This window comes from Amblyomma maculatum, chromosome 8 (genome assembly GCF_055883805.1).
Source record: "Amblyomma maculatum isolate TAMU_Amacu chromosome 8, ASM5588380v1, whole genome shotgun sequence".
In the NCBI taxonomy this organism is placed as follows: domain Eukaryota; kingdom Metazoa; phylum Arthropoda; class Arachnida; order Ixodida; family Ixodidae; genus Amblyomma; species Amblyomma maculatum.
Window position 1 is genome coordinate 104216762 of NC_139351.1, and position 27431 is coordinate 104244192.

The 27431-nt window shown below is 41.5% G+C and overlaps 1 protein-coding gene across 1 annotated transcript; it reads right to left on the reverse strand.

The window, feature by feature from the left end:
- Window positions 1-27420, reverse strand: LOC146182077 (mitochondrial potassium channel ATP-binding subunit-like). Its single transcript, XM_084577069.1, has 18 exons — window positions 27046-27420; window positions 26041-26356; window positions 22859-23032; window positions 20246-20391; window positions 17062-17137; window positions 15338-15478; window positions 13126-13211; window positions 12295-12392; window positions 11455-11560; window positions 9266-9338; window positions 8921-9040; window positions 8752-8824; window positions 7823-7956; window positions 7163-7234; window positions 5485-5663; window positions 1544-1602; window positions 325-413; window positions 1-192 (listed from the first exon to the last, which is right to left on the reverse strand). The coding sequence occupies exons 1-18, from the start codon at window positions 27123-27125 to the stop codon at window positions 106-108; spliced, it is 2109 nt and encodes a 702-aa protein (XP_084433195.1). The 5' UTR covers window positions 27126-27420; the 3' UTR covers window positions 1-105.
- Between the last annotated feature and the right edge of the window lie 11 nt (window positions 27421-27431).

Here is a 27431-nt window from a genome sequence, read left to right on the forward strand (position 1 = left end):
AGACCACAAGACAGCCAGGTAGTAAAAACAATCAACAGATATTTATACTTTAAAACAAACTATGACACTATGTCAAAAACATTAAGCATATGCAGGCTTCTCTAATCATCCCACTCCTCTCAGCAGGCCATGATGTTGAGTAAGCTTCCAATAGACACCTTTCAGCCGGGTCAGAGACTTGTGATCTCCAATCTGCAATGAAACAAATCAGCCGAGACAAACAAAAATCAAAAATTAAATGACTCCAGCCTTCAAAACCAAGAAGCATAACAAAAAAAATCTCACAGTAGAGGTACTTAAATGAGCAAAATGTTCCACATTTACCTCGACAACATTTCCATCAAGCAAAACAGCAATGATGTCAGCATTCCTGATGGTAGACAGCCTATGAGCAATCACAAGAACAGTGCGACCTGAAAGAAAAGAAACTGTCCAACCACAAACACCCCACAAGAAGCACTGCTACAAGCACATTAAATACAGCTGTCATGAAAATCGACGCAAAGTTTTGTTAAGTCAGTGCGGTGCGAAGGAAGCGGCACACTGTGTAGACTGTTCGAGAACATTGGAGATGTGTCTCCTTTTTACTTGTGGAGAGCGCGTAACTTAGCACGAATTAGTCATCACCCTCTCCACATCACTCGGAGGAAGCGGTGACTGCCCAGCGGAGAAGCCGCTAGTACCTTCTAGAATATTCTGCTGTGCCTGACTAATGACAACACACTTCTGGGCAGGAGGGAAAGAGGACACTTGCGCTAGAAAAGCTCAGTGTATATGTACCTGCCTTGGTGCACTGTAACAGACCGACGCAGCATGCCCTATAAATAGAGGTCACGTCGCTTCGGAAAGCTAGCTAGTGATGCGGCCGAGTCATCAAGTGCATCTGCTCGGTTCCTGGCGTCAATCCACTGTTCAGCAAGCCACAGATCTGCAAGGGAGCGGTGCCAGTCTATGTGACAGCCACAGCATGACTTTCCAGATGTCGGTCTGCAACAGTACCCGAAGGCAATTTGGCGTTCCTTTGTTCTCGCTCTCCTATTTATCACCTGTTCTTGTAGAGACTGTTGTGTTTTTATTGGAGCCTCCTTGACTTGCGTGATTTGCATTGCCTTTTTGAGGAACTTGTGTATATGGTCTAAGTATTAGTTTAAATCTCTCTGTATCGTCTCTTGCTGTATAAACTTTTTTTTTGTACGATAACTCTGACTCCAACTCTTTCTCTGGCTTGAACTCGAAAAAACTTGGCACCGAAAGGCCACCCACTTCTCTCACTACAGGTAGTTGGTTGTCGGCTGAGCTTGTCATGCCAGCCAAGGGCATCTCCTGTGATATCGGAACAGTTACCCCCACACACTCCAAGGGTGTTTGGGAGCGTGCGCACCAAGGAGTTAATAAATATAATTATTAATGGGAGACAACGGCACTAACATATTCATGACAATACTGCCTCATAGTAGACAGCAACAATTTATCCAAATCCAAAATAGCCAAGTAAAATCTAGGTTTATCAACACATTACACAGTCAACTAAGATTTGACATACCTTTGCTCAACCTGTCCAATGCTGCCTGGACTACCTGCTCAGACTCAGTGTCCAGTGCACTGAAAAAAAAAAAAAGCATGGAATTATAATGAAACCATGGCAAAAGCCATTTCTGCCCCTAGGATGTATGCTTCATGCATTAAGGGGACACGGGTCTTTCAGACCAAAAAATCGTGAAAAAATCACTTTTTAGAAAATGTGATTTTCGAAATCCGTATCTCTTTATCTATCTATTTGCCAAGTTTTTCACCTCTAGGATCGGTATTTTAGTCTCCCGAAACAGCCATTTTCCGCGAGGCGTAGCTCCAATTCTATGCGCGACACCGTAGCCACCTTGGTCTCATTCGAAAGAGCCGCCTTTCGTCTTCAAATTGCTGCCTCTGCTGTTTACATTCGCTCACTGGTCGCATAATAGCAAAAAGAAAATGTGGCATTTGCAATCCCATTGGCTTTCAGGGTGCACGTGACGACAGGGCGTCACCGCATTAGTGAAGCTGGCTGGCGACGTTTGCTCGGTGTGTCCGAGCCGCGGGGAGACGGCGGAGACGTGACGCCGGCCGCGCTTGGTTCCGAACCGCGAGGTGCATTCACGGCAAGGATTTGGGAAAAAGATAAAAAATTGTTGATTACTTATCTAAAGTGATGCCCTGCACTGGCTGAGCGCACTCAGGCCAGTGAAACTTATGCACCGTGCAGTCGGGCGTAAGAGCCTGAAGTAGGCCTAGCGTGTTCCCCAGCACGGAAGCACCGTGCACAGAAAACTGCTGCTGCCTGCGGTCGCACCAGCCGCAACACAGTGATATCGCAGGCTGCAGATGGACAGAAAGGGAAGCTCAAAAAAGCTTGAACGCGCGGCAACGAAGCGGTAGTCGGATTGTTTTCGTGACGATGACTGCAACGCGGCGGACAGTCCGCTTGGCGAGGCGGAGTTCACGATCGCCAGATCTAAACAGTTTGCCGAGATTGGCGAAGTGTAAAACATACGGCGGCGATATTCGCGCTGAAAAAGGTGAACGTGGATAAGAAATCGCCATCAAACTTCTTTCATGCGTAAACTGCGGGACATGTCATCTTCGTAGAGCTCGACGCGCGTTTGCGCCGATCGGACCTCGTTCATAGTCCTTAGTGAATGCACTTGCTTCCCGTGCAATGCAGAGCACTGGAAAGCAGTAAAGAGCTCCAAATTACATTTCTCTTCTGCAATGAACGTTCCGCAACGCGGTCTTGATGCAAGGGCGTGGCAAAATGACGTACAAAAAAAAAAGAAAGAAAAAAAAGCATTGCCGCCTGCATGACTCGCGCAGCCGAAAAAGTAACACAAATCAAAATGAAAGAGGGGCACTTGGATGTTGGAAAGCAAAGGTACAACATTCCTGGAGGTTTTTAGCCATTCTAAATTGTGAATGTGTGCATTGCGCCAGTGAATGTCCGTTAAATAATCCCGTTTCTTTTTTGCTCTTTTCTCAAAACACATATTGTTGACCACTTGCAGTTTTGAGACCTTAATATCTTGGCACCTATTGCAGATAGAGTAATAATTTTTTTCAGCGTGAACCCAAATACGTGAAGCACACAATGTTGCAAGTAGATTTTCTAATTTCTTATTCAAAATTTTTAAAATGGCTTTTTTTTTACCATTATAGTGCTATATTTTGACCTTTGAACTTTGTTATGCAATAAAACAAGGAATAATTGCTCAATCAAAAATCTGCTTGCAATATTGTGTTTCTTATTCTTTCCAGTGTCCAGCAATGTGTTCATCTGAAATTTTTATTCAGTGGTCATTTTTTAATTGTTCTTGTAAGAATTAAACTAACAGGTGTAATTAGTATCTCATTATATAATTGGATCACAAATAAAATAATTGCTGTTTTGGAATCTGCACAAAAAAACTGCACGAACCCATCAAGTTGCATCAATTTTGATTGGCAAATAAGAAAAACAGTTTTAAGACCAGTGTTCCCCCTTGAAAACAAGCGTGCTGCTTGGTTTTATGAGAACCGGGTTAAAAGGCAACACGAATGCTTAAGCACAATCTACCAACTGAAGTTTATTGCATGCAAGCAGAAGAAACAAAACAAGCATGTGACCTTAACTTGATAAAAGTAAAGTAGGAAGAAGATGCACAGATAACGAATTGACAAATGACAAGACATGAAAAATAATAGATGTTCATCAAGCTCGGCTGGAGATTACCTCGCGTAGCAACAACTGCCCTGCCTGCCAAAACCGATACATGTGCACTGTACCTATCCATTAAAATTTTTCATCATTCTGTAGCATATTGATCTCCCTAAGGATGAGAGCAACCAAAGGAGAACTAACATTGTTGCCTTCAGAGCCTGATAACATTCGGAGCATTGTTATCCATGCAGTGCACTACAGTGTTGTCTTCTTTCCCACTTTTATTATTATTATTTTTTTATCAAGCTAAGATCGCATGCTTGTTTCCCTTTTTTTTTTTGTTTGAATGGAACAAACTTCAGTTGGTAGATTGCGCTTAAGCATTTGTGTCATCTTTTAACCTTGTCCTTGTAAACTCAAGCATAGAACATAATTTTCTCTAGAATTTTTCAACTAGCCCAATCACATGCACTACTTAACATGCACTAACATATGATTTGCTAGAATAATGCTGAAAAATATTGCAAGCTGCCCTTAATCACTTGGTTGTTATTTTTTTCCCATGACGGCAAGAAAAAACACATGCACACACGGAGTGGTAGACATTGTAGCTGAGAACAGCACTTAAAAGAACTGTGCATTACTCTATACCACATTACAATTCCTACAAGTCCAACATGGCTCTCTGGAATTTGTAAGGATTTGTGGTTCTCAAGATCCTTCTGCAATGTCTTAATCACCCTGCGATGTCGCTCCGTCTGCCCGAGCAGCTGTTGATGCAAGAGAGGCAGCGATAAGGAAATAGCGCTCACAGAGCACTCTTAGTTAGGGCATGCGTGAGCTTCTGCATGGTTTTCGCTGTGGTCGCTTTAATCATACAAGAGCCTTGTCTACTGGAATACTAAAACTGCGCTTTTTAGACCTGCAGGGTAAAGAAAAACATGAATGACTTAAACAAAAGTCTCACAACTAAACCGCACAACTGTATGTCATATCACATATCCCCACATTCCATTTCCACTTGACTGCCACTGCGTTCGGCAGGTTCCAGTGTGGTTTTGCCACGTGAAATGCCCACCTGGTCATTAATTTCTTAAACTTTTCATTGCTTTTAAGGCAGTAAATAGCTCCATCACCGCTGCAGTGCCAGTATGAAACCGACAATGGTTTCATACTGGCGTGGGAATGACATGATGAAGTCATGGGCGTTGGCCTGCCTTGCAGCTTCGTACACCTGCAAAAAAGAACCTCATTCCGTGTGACACTAGCCCTTAGTTTACCTCTGAGCGCAGCTAAATTTCTCTTTCCACTTTCCCCAATAGACACACACAGTTTCATTTTTGCGTCATCACCCCCCCCCCCCCTTCCTTTCCCTGGCACTGCAGCGGTGATGGAGCTATTTACTGCCTTAAAAGCAATGAAAAGTTTAAGAAATTAATGACCAGGTGGGCATTTCACGTGGCAAAACCACACTGGAACCTGCCGAACGCAGTGGCAGTCAAGTGGAAATGGAATGTAGGGAGTCCCACTCTCGGCTGTTTGCCATCGCCATGCCACGTGTATGTGAAAGGTGAGGTCAAAATGCAAGCAAGGGGTACAGTGCGAAGCAACGTTCACAATGCACCATATGGAAGCACTGCTATAGCTTCAGTGCAATGGTAATAACAGAGTCTGTGTTGCATGGATTAATATGAAAGCTAGAGCAGGAATGACTGATAACAGGGTTCTCTAAAATTAGCTCAAATCCACGAACATTTTAAACTCTTGAGAAAGTTGGCCCAAAGCAGTCAGAGTAAAAAATGTTAAAAGCCTCCTGCCTGGTGGCCTCGTCGAGGATAAGGACATGAGGGTTTTTGAGCAGTGCTCTGGCAATCGCGATTCGCTGCTTCTGTCCACCCGAGACGGTGATTCCACGCTCGCCGACAACGGTTTCATACTGGCGTGGGAATGACATGATGAAGTCATGGGCGTTGGCCTGCCTTGCAGCTTCGTACACCTGCAAAAAAGAACCTCATTCCGTGTGACACTAGCCCTTAGTTTACCTCTGAGCGCAGCACATTTCTCTTTCCACTTTCCCCAATAGACATGAAAAAAATTGGTATGGTAAAAAGCAGCAGGGGCTATGAGGGATGTCGTAGTGGACGGATTCAGGCAATTTCCACCTCTGAGGTTCTTTAACGTCCACTGGCGTCCCACAGTAAGTGGATGCCTCGCATTTTGACTCTACTGAAATGCAACTGCCCTGGCCAGTGTCAAAACTACATCTTCTGGCTCAGCACACATCCTAACCACGCAGCCAGCACCGTTGCAACATGTAAAGAAATTTTTCAATTCTATGCAGACATGCATAAAGCTTTTCTATGCTATAGAGTATATGTCCAGGTGTCATGAACATGCCTAACACATGTACCGGTAAGGACAAAAGTAAAAAGAGCACGCTATTTTCTTCTAAAATATTTTCATGCGTTGCATAATTAAAACTGGCAATCGCGGTATATGCGAACTGGTAGTAGACGCCAGTGCGCTTTCACTTGGAAAAATATTGTTTTCTTATGTCCACTGCAGAAGACGTGATTTTAAAATGAAGGGAAGAGCGCTCTCCGTTTACTTATGTCTGCACCTGTACACAAGACATATCTGTTGAATTCCTATGCCCATAATGTCCAGAATACCAGAGTACAGATCTTCAAATATTTGCACAGTAAAGGTGGTGCGAAAAACTGAGGCATCAATTGACAGCTAGACCCAAAAACTGCAATTCTGCAGTTTCCCATAATAATGTCTAATGCATCTGCTGGCAGCCACAAAATCCACCTCTGTTCCTTGTTACAATGTAAGCATAATTTTTTCCATACTAACCGCAGCTCAAAGGATGAGTTTAGTGTTACTGATTTTAGTTAGCAGGGTTACTAACAGGATACTAACTTCTCTGGAAACTGGGAATTCGCATACCAAGAAAGAATAACTTTGACTCAATTAAAGCAACAGTGAAAAAAAAAAAAGAAAAGGAACAGAATGCTCAGTTTGTTACAAATGGCATTCATAACATATTAACACAGAGGCAATAAAAAAAATTGAAGATAATCTATATAATCAAAGAGCAAGCAATGTTGTACATGTATTCTGAAGACAACATGAAAACAGCAGGAAAAGAAAGATCGCCTCAAAAAGGACAAGATCATTTATGCATTACAAGTTTGTCAACAGGTACATTTGGAGTAGATTAATGCTTTACTTGACAGTATTGGCATTATTCAAATGAGGCTATCGGAGAAATGTTCAAACGGAGGCCACTGATTTCAGAAGCTCGTAATGCAGGCAGTTCTCCCTTGATATCATGCCAGAATGACACTTTTTTTTAATGCAGAACTCTCTTGAGGCACCAACGTTGTGTTACCTCTACATGAATGCCTTCTCCAAATAAAGGTGTGCCACTATGAGAGGCATGTGACCTGACGGCTGTCTTGAAAAGTAACAGGCAAACTCCAGTCTCACCTCTTCGTCAGTTGCATCAGGCTTGCCATACCGGATGTTCTCCTTTATAGTTGTCGCAAACAGCAGAGGTTCCTGGAAGCATTAAGTTTTATTTTGCTTTTTTTTCAATTAATGATTTCAACCTGCAGAAACTGCCAATCAGCATATAGTGACAGCACTTCATTTCTTTCTTTTTTTTTTTTTTTTTCATAGATCATAACATTTCTAAAGATTTCCAGGCTTCAGAGAGTCTGTAACATATTTTTGAACAGTCAACCTTACAAGTCGCATGACTGTCACCTATCCGAGTTCAAAATTATGGCGTTGCCACAACAACGTAGACCTTGCCAAGACCACATCCATTCTTTAGAACTTCTGCAAATAAAGCCAACATCTAACATTGACTACCCCTATATTCCAGGAACAGAATTTTTATTTTTTTAACTTTAGCTCATTTTGACATTCACGACCCTTAAACACCATGCATTGCTGTCCGCTAACATTGCAAAGCCATCTCAATTGCTTTCCCTGCTTTCCCTTAAACTCCACACTGAAACTACAAGCTCTGAAATCTTCATGCTGCAACAGCAAGAAATAAAATAATTGTAGCAAGAGTTGCTTAACAGCAGATACACAAGTAATCCTTTTACTTAGTGAAGAAAAGGAGCGAAGTCAGTGTACCTGTCGAATGTAGCCAATCACACTACGTCGAAGCCAGTGAGGATCCAGCTGTTTCAAATCATGCCCATCTATGGTTATGGAGCCATCAGAGACATCATAGAACCGTTCCAGCAAGGCTGCAATTGTAGACTTCCCTGACGAAAACAAAACATGATTTGTTGATCATCCACACAAAAGTTGGTCAAGAAATAAATTTCAATTTGAAAAACCCTGCTATTTGGGAGGGCATTCTTGAGATGATCATGCTTGACAGTGCCTTTGCTTTCACAATGTGCAAAATAAGTGAGGAGCATTTGTAAATGCCACTGACTTTCTGCTTGAGAATTCCATCAATGGCTAATACATTCAACCTGAAGAGCCAGCTTTGTTTCTGAAGTTATCCAATGGACTACAATAGCTATGACAACATCATTTTCAACAATAGGACTATGTAGAAGCTTTTCTGTTTCCAAGTTATGGAATAATCTAATTACAAAAACAGTCAAAAACCAACCCATTAGCTTCGCTCCTGCTGGTTGATATCTGCCAGTCAGGGCCAGCCAACGGGAGTGAGGCTAATGAATCAGTTTCTGAATGATTTCATGATCAGATTCACAATTCCGTTATTCACTCCCTGGATCTCGGAAAATATGTAGTTCGATGATGCCAAAAAGTGCCTGGCAGTCACTGCCCACTTCTCTGAACATTTATGGCACAGCAGATAACTGCACAACAGCAAACACCTCAAGGCTTGAAGAACATCTGCACAAAAATTTCTTTTTTATTGTCTAGTTCCGCTATTCTAGCCAACAGGTACAATAGAAAAACTGCATTTATGATAACAAACTTTCTGATGTATGGGTTCCTGCCTACATAGGTACTATACGATGCCAAATGAAACTGTATTGCTTCTCCCTGTTACCCCCAGAAATCGAACAGCAGCGGCTTACCACTGCCCGAAGGCCCGCATATGGCCACAATCTTTCCTGCTGGGAGCTTGAGTGAGACATCTTCAAGAACAGTCTGCAAAAACGAAAAAAAAAGTAAGAAAAAAAAAATGCTCTTGTTGCAGAGAAAACTGGTGCCAAACAATGCCACTAAGCCCACAATCAAGCTGACCTGTTTGGGCCTAGTTGGGTAGGCGAAATAGACATGACGGAACTCGACGTCTCCGCGAAGTGTAGACAGGTCGAGCTGTTTCGCTCCAGTTATGGCCACATCATTCTTCAGGTTGATGAGCTGCGAGGAGACGAAGCAGCACCCTAGATCTTAGCCACAAAGTCCTTCACAAAATGGAAACGGATATATGTGAGCATATTGACTTGAATCATGAACAAGCCATTTCTTCATTCTTGAATGACTGAAAGGGCAATGGCTAAATTATTCAACTACGGTTGAGACATCAGACAGGTTTACAAAAATAATGGAAATTTGGCTTATGCAATAGGAAAAAAAAAAACTTGCCTCAAAGATCCTTGAGCCAGCTGATATTCCCCGCACATAGTGCCCAAATAAGACAAACAGCTGTGAAAGTGACCTGCATGCAAATCAGAGAAAGAACAATAGAAACCTTGCTACTCCTTGTCTGTACCCCTGACCTGAAAAGACAAGCCTTATTAATTCTTTCAAATTAAGTGCACTGCCCAGAAAAGGCAAACTCATTTCGAGCGCTTACAATTCAGCAAGTTGAAACTACTACAGCTTGAGAAATCTACTGTGCTTCAAGAACTGCGCAGACAGATGCAAAAATGTTTCTGTTCTAGCACAACGTTGAACACAGCGAATAGTACTTTGTAATCTTTACCCTGAAAATTAAAACTCTTAACGAAAATGATTAGGTCAATTTATTTTAGAGAAATAACAAGAACTGTAAAGCACTGTTCACTTACTGAATAAAAAAATAAAAATTGTAAATAAAAAAGAAAAAAAGAAAGGGCTCGCAATTTGTGGGATCCTATACAAGAAATTTAGCAGCATTTACACTTTTCAATGAATGCAATGGCTGTATATTTCAGGAAACAAACAACAGAAAAAAGCCATGCACCTAACCAGAAGCATTTGAACTTGTCTCAGCAAGAATACTACGCCTTCTAAAGACACCGCTTCTAAACTTATGTGAACCAATTTACTAGTGAGCGTTGTATAAAGTCGGAACCTTTTTTCAAACCACCCCAGTCATGTTAATTTTCAGTCACAAGATCCTCGAGGTACGGTAAATGAATAAACAGAGAGCCCACTCTACACAAACAGAAACTGAGAAAAAAAAATTGAAGTTTGCTTTGCCTGCATAAACTACAGTGCTATCCAAGCTCGTATATTGTATGCTTTACATGTAAGCTAGAGCAACTCTACAGCGTCATGTAGTGCAAAAAATAAACACACTTAGTTAATGTCAGCATGAAAACTGTAGATTTGGCTCTTTTCGATGCGAAACTCAAGATATGCCGCTATTTTCTGAAAACCAAATTTCTTCATTAGTAAATCAAGCCCTGCTCATGAAAACAATTACGCTGTGAATTAAACATAAAAGCGTGAGAACACTCGTCATGCGCAATCAGACGTACTGCTAAGCTGTAGCAACACAAGCTTGTAGATGTGAATACATAGTAGGAAAACCTAAATTTATCCTCAGTGTCCCCTAGTTCACGCTAGTAGAAGCTCAGCCTTGCTTCCTTAGTGACCGAACTCATGATTCCTCCATTTAAATATCTTTTTCGGGTTCAAATCCTACGCCGAAGTCGTCATGTTCGATGTGGTCATTCATAAGATAGCACTAGAAGTGAAGCCATGTTCCAAATGGTCCAAATCTGAGGTTCATGTCGACAAAGAAGGTTGCCACAGGTGTATTTGGCCAATATTATTCCATGCTATAGCACAACCTAGCTTATTCTACATTTCAGATATGATCTGCGTGCATATTTTAAGGCTTCACAAAGCAAATGTAATTACAATCATTATCAAAGCAAAAATGTATGGAACTGCTTGCCATTACTGTATAATTTCACATAGTTTTGGTTTATGAATTCAGCTACTTAAAAAATATTTCTAAAAGAGAAAATACATCATACATCAATAAATATGCTCGCCTAAAATAGAGAAACACAGCTGTAGATGATTACAATTAAAAAAAAAATGAACAGCAATTGTTAACTATGGGCCATGCATGATATCTGGTGTTTGTATTACTCTGCTGAGCAGTAAATGAAATCAGTTTTTAAAACTTCATCCTAGCAAACAAGCCAGAGAAGTATTGAAATTCTTATGCTTATAATTTTGTCTGATGCTTAGCTTTGTGTTTGGGTAACCAGGAACGCTTTAACAACGGACTACTTTCTGCCACGGAGGAATTGCGTGTGGCAGTTACTGCAGACTTAGTCATATCAGACTACAGCATGGCTGTGGCTGGCTAGCACTCGTTGCTTTGCAAGGCTGCAACAGATGGCACTACTTGCACTGCTATTATATCACCTTCAGGTCAGGACACATTGTGTGCGTCCACCCGCTGTAAAGAGGCCGGCCACCACAACATCACCCTCATCACTCCCATCAGCATGTCAGAATGGTGCTCCAAAGCTTGATATCTTTTACGGCACCTCTGGTTTTTATTCAACATTTTGCTATGTCCCTTGTTCAGCAATAAAGAGCAAACGCACCTCTGAATAATTTGGCTAGAGACGAAGAAAGACATGACCTGTCCAGCATTCAGAGTGTTTGATTCCATCATGGTTCCACCCATATAAAGCACCCCAAGAACAACACCTGCAAAAGGCAGTACAAGACAAAGAGGGCAATATTTTTTGAACAAGTATAGAAAGCATGATTTGGAACAACAATAAGTCACCAAGAAGAAGCCATCATTACACTAAACAAAAACGCCAACCCTAATCAGCTGACTCATTCACATGTCAGCATATCAGAAGCAATATAGCAACCACTGTAAAATAATTTCAGTATTTTATATCAGTAACACTTCTTCTATGATTTATTTCTCTCTCGCTCCTTGTGAAAAGCTTGCAGAGCTTACAAAATGATGCACAAGGCGGCTCCTGCCAACTCAATGTCATGTCGTCCCGCGATGCCATACAAGTCAGCGAACGATCACTGCCCGGCTATGTCGCCTGCAAACTGCCACCTACCAGAGGCATGCTTGAGATCTTTCGTTCACAATGCTGCCAACCTCAATGCCAGCATTGGATTTCCTGCTGAATAGGGCCATCAGCATGCTCGCATTTAAAAAGTGACTGCCACTACACACGCCAGATAAACTGTCCTAGCAACATCAGGTGCTAAAATACACTGCAGACAACGCTTCCGCACAACCTTCTAAAAACTTAAGAACTAACTCAACTGTGAAAATGTAACGATAACTAGATGAGGAAGTACTACCACACTGAACAACCATATCACAGCAATTCCACCACAGTAAGTGAGCAGTGTCACAGAAACTGAATCCTTGAGAGTTTGCAAGGGGGATTATATAAATCAAGTTCTACCATTGAGGCTAAGGTTTGTGAGCCCTTGGAAGCAGCCGATGCCGATTCCAAGTTTGGTGTGAAGGTGTTCGGCCTTGTCCACTTCACGCTTGAAAAGCCTATGGGTGATAAAAGAGCGAAATAGGCGAAGCAACAGTCTATTACAAATGGATCCAAAATTTACGAGAATAAACCATGATTTGAACAAAACTGGGCCTCCCAGCAAAAACCTCCAGCATCACCTTACAGCAATACTCTGCAAATCATAAGCAGTCTCCTGAGCAGCTTGTTTTATAATAACACGATAATATGACTACCTAAATACTGGCAAGTTTTGGGCCAACCAGTGCATTAGATTTGGGACCATCTACGCACTATTTCACAGCCTGTATAATCCAAAGCACTGCAGTCTAACCACACTGCTGTTTGCTTTTTAGTAGTCGACATCAAAACCAGGGACAACAAATCAATTAAGACGCTTTAGCAACACTGCTGAAATCAGGCACACAGTATGCCCATCACAAATGTAAAACAAGCCCAATGACCCAAACAAATTGGCACTGACAGTCCAAACACATGCTTAAAGCAGGATGTGCAACATCAACAGAGCCCCATTCATAACACCAGGACACTCTCAACACTTCTACCGACATTAAAACTTGTTTACCATTCATCCCCACCCATTCAATCGATGCCAGTCCTTTTAAATTTGCAGCATTGTTAAGTTTTTCAGCGACCAAACAGAGTAGTGAAAAAAAAATATATTGACTAGGTATGTGCCTTCGATCATAAGTACGCTTTCTACCAATCTGACACACAGTGCTTAAAGGACAAAAACTTCGGCAAACTCACTCGGCTTCAGTATCCTCCATGGCAAATGAGCGTACCGTCCTGATGTTGCTTAGTGCTTCGTCAGCCACACCAGCAGCTCTTGCAGTCTATGTAAAACAAAAGAGGTTTTGTCACAAAAATATAACAGAAGCATAATGCTTCAGACCAATTCTTTTTTTTTTCTTCTTTTCTCTCTTCAAAGCTTCAACTATCAATCAATACATTTTATTTACTCTGAAAAAAAAAAACATGAAGAAAAGAACTTGAAGAAAAAGTAAGATTTCCTACCTGACGAACTGTGAACCTCCTATTTACATGTCATACATACAGTGACAGGAACAAATGCCCACCTTCATGCAACAGAAAGCAAGCAATCTTAAATATATCCAATACAATGCAACATAGTCATGAATCAATATAACACAGTCAATCTAATGCAACATAATAAGCTATAAATAAGCTTTAAAGGGTCACTGTCCAGGGAAGGACGTTTTGAGCAAAGGAGCCCAGATAGTCTGTGCAAAATGCTACCGCGATATGCACTCCGCAAAGCAGCAAAAATAAAAATCAAAGCTCTCTCATCCTCCTCGTTGGGAAACCAGCTTCCTCGTTCTCTACGAGCCGCAAGGCTGACGTTGGAGTCGCAAACGACATCCATTGGTCCGTCTCGCTGCTTGACGGGTGAAGGATGGGCGTACACCAATAATTGTGTCCATCGCTCACTGCGCATTTTTTCCTTGCCACGGCGGGACTGAATGCAGCGACGCGAGCTCCCTCGCCCCCGGGGTTTTTTTTTTTTTTTCCTGCGCACGCAGAGTACCACGCAACCACGCCCTACCTCCCGCCAAACACGGGGGAGGAAAGGGAATTTGTCTTGTGGAGGCTAGACAACCAGGCAGGAGAGTGAAAAACCTTTGCGAGGGAACGGGAGGAGAGAAACACGACAAAATCGGGTGATTGCGGTAGCTGTAACTGCATTATTAACTACTCTTTTCAAAAACTTTTTGCGGCCTTGCGTTCTGGGGACGAAGCCTCACAGTCACCGGAGAAGAAAATATTTTCGACCTGAGTGTGGACAGTGGGCCTTTAAGCACATTGTTGATAATGGTACTGATGTTATTCCCTTGGCCACGAAGGCAGTTAAGTAGGGTCGGGCGTTTCTTAAATCATGATGGACAGTAATATAAGTGCGCAATAAAGATGAGACAAAGAGGAGAAGTGGACAACGACCTCGCACTTATATTACTGTCCATCATGGTTCACCAACTCGCCCAATCAGCCGTTCTTCTACAGTTCATTTCTTAAATCATTCCAAACATGAGGAACGAATTTTCCAAATTTATTTGAGTAATGCCATGTTACAGGTACTACAGTGAGTGAGCTCTCGGTGTAAACCAAGGGCTTTCATTACTTTGCAGGGAGGCAGTATAAAGTCAGATGAGCAAATGAAATTAGGAAATTTGTAGGAGCTGTGGGGGAGGCCTCTGTCTCACAGCAAGCACAGTCAAGCCGACGACGATGGTAGTGGTGAAAATGAAGTGCACAATCTAAGGATAAAAAGTGATATGCTGCTTGTAGAGAGATTCATTTGTATTCAGCCATCACAGCAATTAAAAAAGGCTGACCACCAGTTACTAAGCTTGTCTAACACGAGATTAAGCAATAATATATCAGTTATAACCATTCACCGTACCAGTGGACATGCATAGGTGTGAGTGGCACAAACATTAGTTTGAGCTGCGGTGCACAGAGGGCGCCCCCACCATTTGCGGCATCAATGTCACACGGCTGGGAAACATGCACTTTTTAGCTGTTGTAAAATGGCACTCTCTGCATTATCTGTAACAGCTGTAAACATGGCACTAATTTATGCTGCAAACGCACAGCCAATATACGCAGCCAAACAACTCTGAACATGAATATTTGCCACGGATGATTCCAAAAACAAACATTCATTATTTATTTTATGTATTTATTCATACTGTTAGCCTCCTTTATATAGTGTTACAGGAACGGGCAAGACAGAACACAAAGCAATAAAGAAACAGGCCCAGGAACTTCACACTAAATGAAAGACACTTTGGCCATAAAACAGGTCAGCATTTAGAGTGTCGGTATGACAATATATGTGAGGCTTATTTACCAAACACATTGTTAAACTTCACATCCTTTCTTCTTCCTTTATTTTATTTCTGAAGAAACTACCCAAACCTTTGCAAAGCAAAATGCTCACCTGTTCTTGCGCTTTCCGAGAAAGCACCCGCAAAAAAGTGCCAAACACTGTGCCTGACGCCAACATCACAGGGAGCACGACCACAGTCCACATGGTCATCTTCGGTGAGATGTAGTACAGTGACACAGCACATCCAATGGTCTGCAAAGAAACCACTGGTTCCTCACATTCTTGCTGAAGTAAGGCACATGCACACACATAAGAAGCGCAATACGGGCACGTAAATTCTCTTTCCACTCTTCATTTTATAACAACAAACTAATTTAAAAGTTCGCACATATGCTTATGTTACCGCTTCTTTCTATCCCTGCCAATTGAATTACTTTATATAATTATTCCTCAGACTTAAATCCATGCCCAAATTTTATGCCAGACTAGAGGATTTTAATCTGTGTGCAATTTTACACTGAAAATTGATAGAAACAGTGCCCGTTTCCTTTGGGAACCTGAGATGATCACTGGGACCATTCATGAAGAAACCACTAACCACAGCTTAACTTTCTGGCCGTTTTCAGAGTTTAAACAGGGCACCTTTTAATGCCTACCAGAAAGAGTTCCACAAAACTACTAGTTATGACTAGATGAAAATGGGAGTTTCAGCATTTCTCCTGTTGAATCTCATTTTCTATCTCCGATAAAAGCCTACCACAAAAACAGCATCTTCCAATGCATTTTTCTTTATACTTCTTTCTTTTTGTTAGCCTCCCATTATAGTGAGTAGAACCATGATATAGTAAAAACTCTGATATAGTAAAGTCAAACTAAGTCCCAGTTCATCTTCAATAGACAACTGTACATTTTTCCCCCTTTATGGCAAAGACGTTTTTGGTAAAAATCGGCTATAGCAAAGTGCTCCTGGCTGCGGCGACAACTCCCACGATATATCGCCAACCGTGCACTACCTAGAATCGCGAGGCAAAGATTTTTTGTTACTTACAGAGGCCTTGGAGCCGTGAGGGAAAGCGCGCAGCGCATCGGAAAAAAATTATCGCTGTCTACAAGCATAGTAAGGAGGCGGCGTGGTCCATTCAAAGAGTAAAGAAGAGTAAAAGTGCAGCACAAGAAATAGGGAAGAGGAAGAAATGGGTGAACATTCATTGCAATGTGCAGCACAAAGCATGAGGCAGCGGAGGCAGAAAGTGGAGGTGCAGCGAGTGCGGTCTTACAGCACTTGAGTTCCACGCGCATTTATCATTTATTGCCTTTTAAAAGACAGAAACAGCACAAAGGGACACCATTTTCATGCAAAGCTTTGGTTTTCACATGAAATCAAACTTAGTTGCATTCGCAATCACGTTGTCCTCATGCTTAAGAGGTACTTTCACAAGATGTAAAGAAATTTGTAATTAAAAAATTGCACAAAGAGATGATAAAAGGGAGATAGATGGTATTTCAATATTTTTTTTCGTTAAGCAACAAGACGTGTTCAGTAAGTACCTATTTAACTACCAGACAGCATCTTCAGGACCATGTCATCACCGACCACTGATATAGTAAACGTTTTTGCTGGTCCCAGTGACTTTACTATAAAGGGGTTCTACTGTATAAATTTCCCTTCTTCTCTTCTCACCTCCACTTCCCTCCACTGAAGTTATGCTGATTAACAACCTAAAGCTACTATCCTAACGCCAAAAAATGATCCACAGTGCTATGGTGGCAGTACGATGTGAAAAATAGCTTTTGCTACCCCTCCCCTCTCCTCAGGTGAGGCGAGGCACGCTCACCTGAGTCAAGCTTCTGATCCCTTGTGATATGCACAGTTTGAAGGCACTCTTGAACTCCTGCACATCTCCACTGAGGCTGAACAAGATGGGGGAATAGAGAAAACCAACCGGACCTCAGGACACTCTAGGATGGAAACTAAGACAGACCCTAGTAGTTTTTTTTTTTAAGTATATAAATCTTGTGTTAGAAAAACACAGAAGTAAATTTTATCAATTTCAACAGCTGCGGCAAACAATTCGGGTTCCATGAGCGGTATCACTAAGGGCACTGGAAGCCAACAACAGAGCCCACAGCACAAGTGATAAATTATCATCACATAATGCTATGCAACAGAAAATGGGGCATACATATGCATAGCATCCAATTCACAGCATTTTTTTGTTGTTGTTGTTGCTGTGCAGCTGATTTAGAAAGAGGAACAAGTTTACATATTTATAGTGTTACATGTCTATCCAGCTAAAGTGCCAGATGGAACTGCAATATATATTCAAATAAATAAATAAATAAAAGACATCGGTAAGAAATATATAATTATGCAATTGAGGCAGAGTAAATTACATAGTCATGTCACTACATACTTCTAAGCTGGACTAACTCAAGGCAAAGTAGGTTTCTAATGTACAAACTATCCACAACAATGAGAAGCTTAGTACACACTTTAAAAAATAAAGGCAAGGCAGAATTTAACTCTGCTTTTATGAAAATTTATCAACAACAATTTAAGGTTATTCTTTTGTATTTCTTGCTATACTCTTTCAACAGCCTAATGAAACGTGCTGTCACCTAAATGCTTTATAATGCTCACGGTGTACTGTTCGAAATTACCAGTTCACTGCCTTTAAATGGCTTACTCAAAGTAATTAGATTGTTTCAATGCAATGCATGTTGGCCATTGTTAGCCCACTAATAAAAAATGATAATCCAATTAAAACGCTTCTGCACAATACTTGAAATTTTTGTTCCATATATAGCATTGATTTTTTAACCACTTGTGGAGATAGCGAAGCGTGGAGGGTTGGAGTATGACTGCCTCCATCTTTGGAACATTGGCGGCCCAACCTTGGCTAGTGTCTCATACGGGTTTGTTATGCTTCCTTAAGTGGCCATTTCAACTGCCAACTGCCAAAACACTTGCCAACTTGGCTACAATACTTATCAATTGTTGAAAAGTTGATGGCATCATAAGGAAGCATGATGTGGCCGGGTGGTGATCGGGCAGCACGCTAAAGTGACGTGAAGACGTCAAGATATCAATTGACTTCTCTGAATGAACCATTTACATGCGGACAAAAAAGAATAACAAATGCACAGGAAAAGCTAGCAGACTGAGTAACTGTTGCGGAACCACCCCATACGAAATTGGTCATGTATGACAAATGGTTTTTGAAGCACTGCCAAAAGCAAATTTTCAAGCTATGAAATATGCAGCCGCATCTAGGCAGATATTATGACAATTGCAGTTTCAGTTTCCAGGTACTTCATTCCTTTTTGCTTTCTCGGCAGGTGACGACATAAAATAAACAATTATTCGGAACAGAGTAGTCTCAAACGTCAATAAAAATGACATCGAACTTGCGCCATGACAGGCTACGAGTCTAGCACCTTTTGTGCGATTCCACTGCTTCCACTGCGGACCTTTTTCGTGAAAGCAGTAACAAAGAGTCCAAAGACAACTTTGCAAGTTTAGACTTCAGCTCAATAAATCCACAAAATAACAGCCTGTGATGTCATATAATGACCCAAGGAAAGCATAGTTTAATATTCAGCTCGCTCTTGAACCGTTACAAGTGCTCATTGTGTGTTTCCACTTGCTATAGTTTCAGCAAACCCTTGCTACAGTTTCAGCAACGAGGAACGCTCTAGCACGGGAGGTACCTCCTTCAAAACTTTAAAGCTCTTTTAGATGCATCAAGTGGGGTTTGACCACCTAGTTCACAGAGGACAGCTCTTAGAGCAGATTTGAAATTCAGATGACAAACTAGATAGCACTCTGCCATCCTCTCCAAGACGTGCCAGCCAAAAACCATAAAACGTCAAAAACTGTAAGTGCTATCAGCACAGGAAGACCGAAATAAAAATCAATGTTTTTATCAATTTATGAACGTTGTTACAAGGACAGCGCAGATTTAATATGGACTTCACTGCACTTTATTCATGCAGTTGGGAGAACTTTGAACAACGCCAAAAACAAAATCTGCAGATAGATGCATGAAATTATTTTAACTAATAACTCAGTGTAGCATATTTTATATTTTGAAATATTTTACTGCATTGTATTTCATATTGATGTTCAAGCATTTTTTTACTTTCTGAGTTTTTTTTTTTTTTCACAATTCTTAGATTGAGATATTTTTTTTTATGTCATTTATAGGTAAATAAAATTTTTTTATGTATTTGAAAGGCCAAATCTATATAACTAGATTTTAGTGTATACTATTCAGTAAATTTGTACAATTATTTAATTCAATAAAATTTTATTCTCAGGATCCTTCAGTGTCACCTGTTTTACTTCGTGGTTCTGAAAGACAATGCCAAAGAAAAATTGGACATATGCAACCCATATTTTAAAAAAAGATAACAAAAGAGGCATTATGCCACGCTTTGTATATTCTCAAATTTTTTACTGACATCTCTTAATTTTAAATGCATGCTTTTTCAACATTTTGTAAATTTGTTTTGCAAAATATTTGCCACACAAAGCTTTTTTTCATGTTATATAGAGCTTAACTAAATATTTTTCATGTGTATGGAAGAGCATTTAAGTAGCTACATTTTGATTTATGTTATGCCAGTGGTGGTTGAATTGTATATATAAATACTATTTTACCAAGACCCCGCAGAATCACCTACTTTTTTCCCAGTCCTGAAAGAGTTAAATCTAAGCATATTGTCCGAAATAAAATGTCAACTTTTGTGCACACAACGACCCTATTTACTAGAGATATGCTGGTCACCAAAAGTTTTCACTGCCATTGGTCAAGCAAGGTATAGAAGTGTCAATATATTAGCAAGACAGCAGCAAACTCGGGAGCACTGGCAATGATTGCCTTAATACTTACAATTTTAGCACATTTTTGTGCAACAATAGTTCCTTATATAGGCCCCATCGCCAATAAATGATGGAGACTTTGTTTAAAGAGTGGTGCAAACATCTTTGGTGCAAGGGATGTCGGCTGTACTTACCAGTTCATAATCTCGCCTGTCTTTGTTTTGTCAAAGAAGCACATATCCTGTTTGAGCACAGACTCTAACAGTGCCTGGCGAAGTCTTGTCGCGTAGCGCTCCCCAGTGAATGATAGTGTTGATATGTAGATGGCTGTGAACACACTCTGAAAAAAAAGAAAAAAAGAAAAGCAGAGTTTCTCAGTCACACTAATATTAATGAAAGTATTAGTAGGCATTTAGATGGCTGTGAATGCAGTCTAAAAGCAGCAGCGAAAGCCAAAGTATTTCATGCAAGACATGTTCTTCCATCTCTGAGGAGATTTTTTGCTAATGCTATTTGCGAATGATCTAAAGCTGGAACCGCATGGAGCGTTTTTCGCGACTAAAAACGTGATGCGCGGCATACGGCCGTGTTGCCGCCGACGCGCGAGCACCCGCACGAGAAAAATTGAGCGGCGGTGTCGCGCCGCGTTTTCCGGGTTGCCAGACCAGATAACTCCCAACGAGATGAGTTATCTCTGTTACCGCATATATATTATGCCCTTTAAAATATATTACACTACAATAAAAACAATCATCATGTAATTATACAACGACATTTCCTCCAAAGTGTATTTATCAAACTTAATTTCGAACAGCAACATTGCGTGCGAAACACTACGCGCGAACGAACACGATACGTGAAGCACGTGGCTCCTTAGACGCGCGCACCAGCTTTCCCGTGGAAACAACAAAGTTCCGCCAAAAAGGTTCCGCCGAGATGCGCGGAGAGCAGAGCCATCTGTTGGCAAACCAAAAAACCAAGATGACACGTGATTGCACGCTGATTGGTGGACGCCGGCCGTGACGTCAGTGGACGCGCCGCGCGAGGCGTTTTTTTCTACGAAGCGTAGAACCACGCGGCGGCGCGATTTCGTAGTGGGAACTAGTGGGAACGCGTCAGAATGACGCGCGCGTCCCACCATCCACGCGGCAATCGCGCCCTAAATCGCGCCATGCGGTTCTGGCTTAAGACTATTACACAAGACATACCACAATACAGGCGTCCCTATATAGGAAGAAAAAGAAACCGTTCCACCTGTCCGTCATCAAGACGGGGGCAATTTCGAAGTGATATTATTCTTGGAAATAATATTTGGTACACTGTTAAGAACAGCATACTTTTCTTAAAAATACATCAACTGCAGGTAAAGAAATCTTGCACATACCTGAGAATATCTGCAATGCAACTTAAAACAATCAAACAGGTGGAGACTATAGATTGGTCAGGCACACACATTTCAATGCGGTACCCACCTGTTTTGTTGAAAACAAATTGCTTTTTCTGACACTGGACCTAAGAACTTAACAAGCCAGTTTTGGCCAAAAAAAGCTACTGACTTCATTTCTTACATTAAGATATGAGGACAGTAAGAAAGTAAAATGATGACACAGATATTTTTGCCTGCACCAATTCATCTTCCTAGTGGGACATGGCATCACAGCACCTTACATGGAGTTATGTGATCATTTTTAGCAATTTCATTTTTTAACTTTTGTTCAAATCAGGCTTGTGAGGGCAACTTAGAAGATTGTTCAATTGTGGAAGGCAGTAAAAAATAGCAAGAACCTTCTAAACAACGAAACAACCTCAAATATGCCTGTCAGACCAACTCCTTTCTGTAGCATGCAAAGTGGAAACAGTAATAGTAATGCAGGGGCATGAACAGCTTATTACTTATTACTTTTCTCTTCTTTTGCTTCTGGCATTCCCAGAAATGGCACACATTTCAATTACAGTAAAAGCTTTCTGGTTCATATAATTTCCCGGTTCACATGGTCGATATCACAGGCAATGAAAATCTCTCATAGAGCTGCATTACATTTCTCGTTAATATATTCACGGAGAGCCCTATTATTTGGCCATTGCATCCAAAACTTTTACAAATTCTAGTCATATGTGTTCCCGACCAAATGTAAATGTGCAAATATACGAGTAGGCTGAACCTGGCTGCACGCAACATAATAAATAGAGACACAACTGCTGCTTTGCAGTTTCTAAGTGCTAGAGGCGAAGTACCTAGAAACAATGCGGAAGAGATCCTCATTATTTCAGCCATTACCACTGGCCTTTCACACAGGAGGCAACGCGAATGAGGACTGAATTCCTTGAGCCCTAGGAAAAGACCTGCTAAATATTTGAGCCAAGATATGCTAATTGGCACTTTAACGAACTGAAAGCACCAGCTGTTCGATGTCCCTCCTTCAACAGTTATTTATTTCAAGATTAGTTTGTTTTGATTCCAAGTTCATCAGACAATACATAGTTTCCCAACCATTTTTTTTTGTTAATAAAACATACCAACGAGGTTTTGGTATTTTTCTCAATTAAAAAGTAATGACAACGTCAGTGCTATGACACTATAATGCAATGTAAAATAAAACACACCTCAGAATGCAATTTAAGAGAAAATTTCAGCACTAGCAAGATATTAGCCGTTAAGCCAGGAGATGCACGATACGCTTCTATCCGTGCTCTTAGCGATACAAAAGTAAGCACGGCAAAGTACAGGATTGCCTTGTTCTTCAACTACATAGGGCCACCTTTGGCTACTGCAGTATGTCAAGCGACGGACAGTAAAGCAGACTTGCCTGCATGATATAAATAGCAAAAAGTCGTGTAGCTGGTCCACATATTTCCTCAAAAAAACCAGCAGCACTTGTGGCAGCGCTTGAGTCAGAAGATCTTATCTTGCTCAGGACTTCAATAACTGCACCCAGGAACACAGGGATTTTAATGTTCAGTGCAGCGACTATCAAGGCACTCTGCAAAACAGGAGACAGAAGAAACAAGCTGCATGTTCCACCGAGGAGGTGGCCTGATTTCTAGGTAGGCTACCACAAAAGGGAAGCAAAGGGTACGTCCAAATGGCATAGTGCAGTTGCAATCCAAAGGCACTGTGCATGATGTTGATTAGAATACTTCTTGTCAAAAATGCACGCTGGATGGCAGCTTCTATGAGTTGCACGTGTGGCTACATATCAAGCTAAACTGAACTGTTCACTGCACTTGTACCTGCTGCGACTAATATTGTCACACAGTGGTGACAAGCCCAGTAGCCGCAAATGAAGACACTGGAGTTGCATTTGAGTGAATTGAGCTGACTTGCGCCCGCAAAAGAACTAAGAGGATAGGCGCAGCGGCTATAGCAACAAACGTGCGCGTCGGTAGTCGAACTAAAAATGCAGTTTCACTTGTCAGCGCTCAATTTAGAGGTGGCAAAGAAAGATCTAGATAGAACCGCGAACGGTGACCAGCATACACTGGAACCTTGTAGAAGCACACGTGCGTAGCTAGAACCTTTCGAGATACATCTCGAAGCATCTTCTGTAAAAAAGGAAATAATAAAGCCGCGTCTCGGGACAATGAGCATGAACAAACAATGAATACAGGAATCGATGATATGCGCGCTAGAATCACAGCAATAAGGCCGCATGCCGGCAGCTGTCTAAAAAGAACAAATAATTGCGGCAATATCGCCTCGGGTCTCTTTGATTTAGGTGCACTCGCTGTACCCGCTCCAATAGTTCTGTGGCAATTCAATGACAGTGCAGCTTCCCATCAGACATATCAGGTGCATCTTCACATTAGCACAATGTGGCCATATCTAAGATGAACGAGTGACCAGTAGTAGTAACAGTAGTAGTACTTTATGTCAAGTGCAGGCCTCAGTGTTGGCTTGTAACAGTGTTGCTGCCACTAATGGCCGTGCAGTTGCCTTCCATCACTGCGCTTCCATGAATATAGATGTGCAAGCTCAGCCTTTTAACTCCATCTGCGCTCCTTTAAGAGTCTGCACACAGATCAGCGAGACGAGGATCCATGCTGATTTAGCAAGTGAGCAAGGCTTGGGAGCTGCCCAAAGCACCAGGCTAATGGTCGAGATTAATTAATAGTGTGCTCGCACGGTGGGTAAGTAAAAAGAGGACTGCATATTCGGGTAATATGACAGTGCAGTAAGCAGCAATATTATATGAAGGTAAGGTTAAAATTGTTTACACTTTTCATTCTACAATTTATTTATGCAAAGGTAAGAGTACAACACACTCTTCTCAATACAGTCTCCTCCCATTTCAACGCACTCATTTCATCAGGCGAAGAGTTTACACATTCCGTCTAAAAAGAAAGTTTTCCTTAAGAAGAGAAGACACCTTTGTACTGCTTAATTCACGCCTTTAATGCGCAGACTGAAATGGATGCAAGTGCAGATGGCTGTCACACTACCGTCCGTGCATGGATGCATCAAGTTCAAGTGCCTGTGGTCATGCATGTGCAATTCAATCTCAATCACATCACCTGCCTGCCACCTATTGCCGCATATAAACATGCCTACTCCATCTAGCAGTTTGCACCACGGCCGAACAATAAGCAGCAATGGAATTGCCTGGTCCAGAGAAGTTTGAGAGGGGATGAAGTTCATGATAGACTTTCACGGTGCTGGAACACCTTCGTTACAGTCCAAATCACACTCCCTTCAACTTTCACCAGCTTGGGCCACTCAAGGATGCTGTGCAAGATCTTAGATTTTCCACAACCCTAGATATGCAGGAAGCAGTGCAAATGTGGCTTCAAAACTGACCAAACACCTTCACCTTGGGAGGAATATAAAAAGGTATGTCTCTATAGTCCAGCTACACTAAAAAGTGAGGAAGCCATGAAGAAAAATTATGTATACATTGTATACCAAACTTTGTGCAAGTAAAATTTAAAATTAAGAGTGGAGATAATTTTTTTTTTTCGTTAACCTAGTAAAAACAAATTTCCTGACTTGGATGCACAAGAGTCGCATGGATGCTATCATACTGTCCCATTTCCGCCATGCCGCTCCTCAGGTAGTATATGCAAGTTGTGCATAAACTCACACTGAAGCAAGCATACAGCATCAAAAACAAGCCCACTGCGTGCAACAGCTATGAAAAAAAAACGAATATGAAGATGCTGTATTCTATAAACTGGATATACTGAATATACAATATAATGCAGTCTCACCACTGAATTGGTTGCACTTAAAACGGTACTTCACAAGGCATCAAACACCAATTAATTAAGATAATGGGTAATTTAAAATCACAGTGCAGCAAAAGCCTAGCCAAGCTGCAAACTAATGAGCCCGCCGTGATATGAGCACTGCCAAGGAAATAAACATGATAAAGGCCACCAAAGCATGCAATGAAGGTTCGCTCTCTTCTAATGTGCAACAGCTCCACAAACAAGCTGATAACAGCTTCTGTATCTGAACTCCCTCGTAAACACCACTGTTAAAAGCTTTTTTAACTAGTGGTACTGCTGCATTTTATTTTTCTAGATGGGAAAAGGCCTCAAACTTTTTGTGAAGTCTGTGCAAAGAATTGCACATCAAGGAATTATGCGCACAAGAAGATATGCACAAGCATGCCAATTTTAAACTGAGGATTAGAAGTTGGCACTTGTATGTGTCCTCTTCTTTTGTGCATTGTTTCTTGCTATGATAGTCTTTGCAAAGCATGCCTCTTGAGCCTCCCCAGATGTTTAAAGCTTGTCCAGCTCTTTAGCGAACATTTGAGGAATTCCTTGGCGAACACCAAGATATTATTCAGCAGGCATAATTTTCATACTCCGCCTGCACAAAGAAGGAAAAATAGTAGCCAAGCAGGAACCAAAGCTGAATGTCATGTTCACAGCAAGACTGCCACAGCTGCTGAGCAGGCTGACCAAGCACTGAAGAGCAGCAGATGACATAGAAAGCAGCCTGCAACAAAGACAAATGGCATGGCAGTGACTAGACTGCACTCACTATGACGGCCAGAAGGAGGGGTAGCCAGTCCGGCTTCAGGAAGCGGAAGAAGGACGCCCAGTCGAAAGGTGCTGTGCTGCCCTTCTTGGCATCAAGCAGCCTCGTGCTGTGTTGTTGGCTGCATTGCACACTCGTTCGCAGCAAACAACGGCCAATGGCAATGGACAGGACGGCTGTGCACCCTCCACCAAGCACCAGTATTTGATGGAGGCGATGGTGGCAGTGAGACGAGCCTGATTTTAAAAGCGAAGTTGCAGAGGGTTTTGCAAGCCCATTCAGAGGCTTGCTCACGATGAGTTTAGAAAATGATGTCAGGCTGAAATAGAAAAATAGGTGAATTTGCCAGTGGCACATATTGCAATGGTTGAATAAGCGCCCTGTCATGAATGCCCAATTTAATGTTCAAAATACCTAAATAAAGCCGGAATTGCAAGTCAAGTGGAGCCAGTCATAATTGCTCTTAAATATGCCAGGGTCAATTTCAACTGTGTTCTCAATGCCTTCAATTTGATCCTTTTGCATGGCAGTCAAATAAGATTATCGCCACGGCTTGAACCTGCAGTTTAACCAACGGCGCAGTCTCGTAAGCCTTTCTTTGAAACTTCCTGGAAAACATCCAGAATTAAAGCTCCTGTTTCCTTCACATTCTAAGATATCCGTAGTGACACTGTCTACGGTAATACTATCAGGAAATGAAAGTTTTTCCGGGCGACACTATCATAAATACGTCGCACCTATGTATTAACTTAAGAACACTTGAATACACACTATATAAAAGTTCTCGTGTGAGTCCGTGCAGTCAGACTGCATGAATATACATATAACGCGTGTCTACGGGCCGCACATGCCGAAACCAGCATGCATCATATGGAAAGGGATTCATTTTTTTAAGTGTCGAGCGTCACTGACCAGTAAAAGGTTGGGCGCGCTGAGTTTGAACTGTTTGTCGATCTGCTCACACGTGATCTAGACCGCTGAAGCGTCAAAAGAAAATGGAACGCTCACCTTTTTCTCGCAGAAAATTTTAATATAGACAAGTGGTGCCTGCAGTGAAGGCCGCTATATTTCAACGTGGCGTACAACATTTTTTTATCAATTCAGACTGCCCGCTACAAAATCGAAACGAGACATTCTCCTATCGGTGTCAAGTTTTCCAGCTGAAGCATGCGACCTTGATCTTCGTTGAGTTGGAAATCGCGCACAAAACTTTTAACAGGTACCAAAAATATGCGTTTTACTTTCAGCATTTCAAGTCTTCACTACTAATTAGGATGAACGCTTAGTCAAAAACTTATTAAGTGTAACAATAGCATAACCTCAAAGCCTTCAACACAAATTGCATGGTAGCAGCCGATGAGATAGAATGCCTCAATCTCAAGCTGTATGTGTAA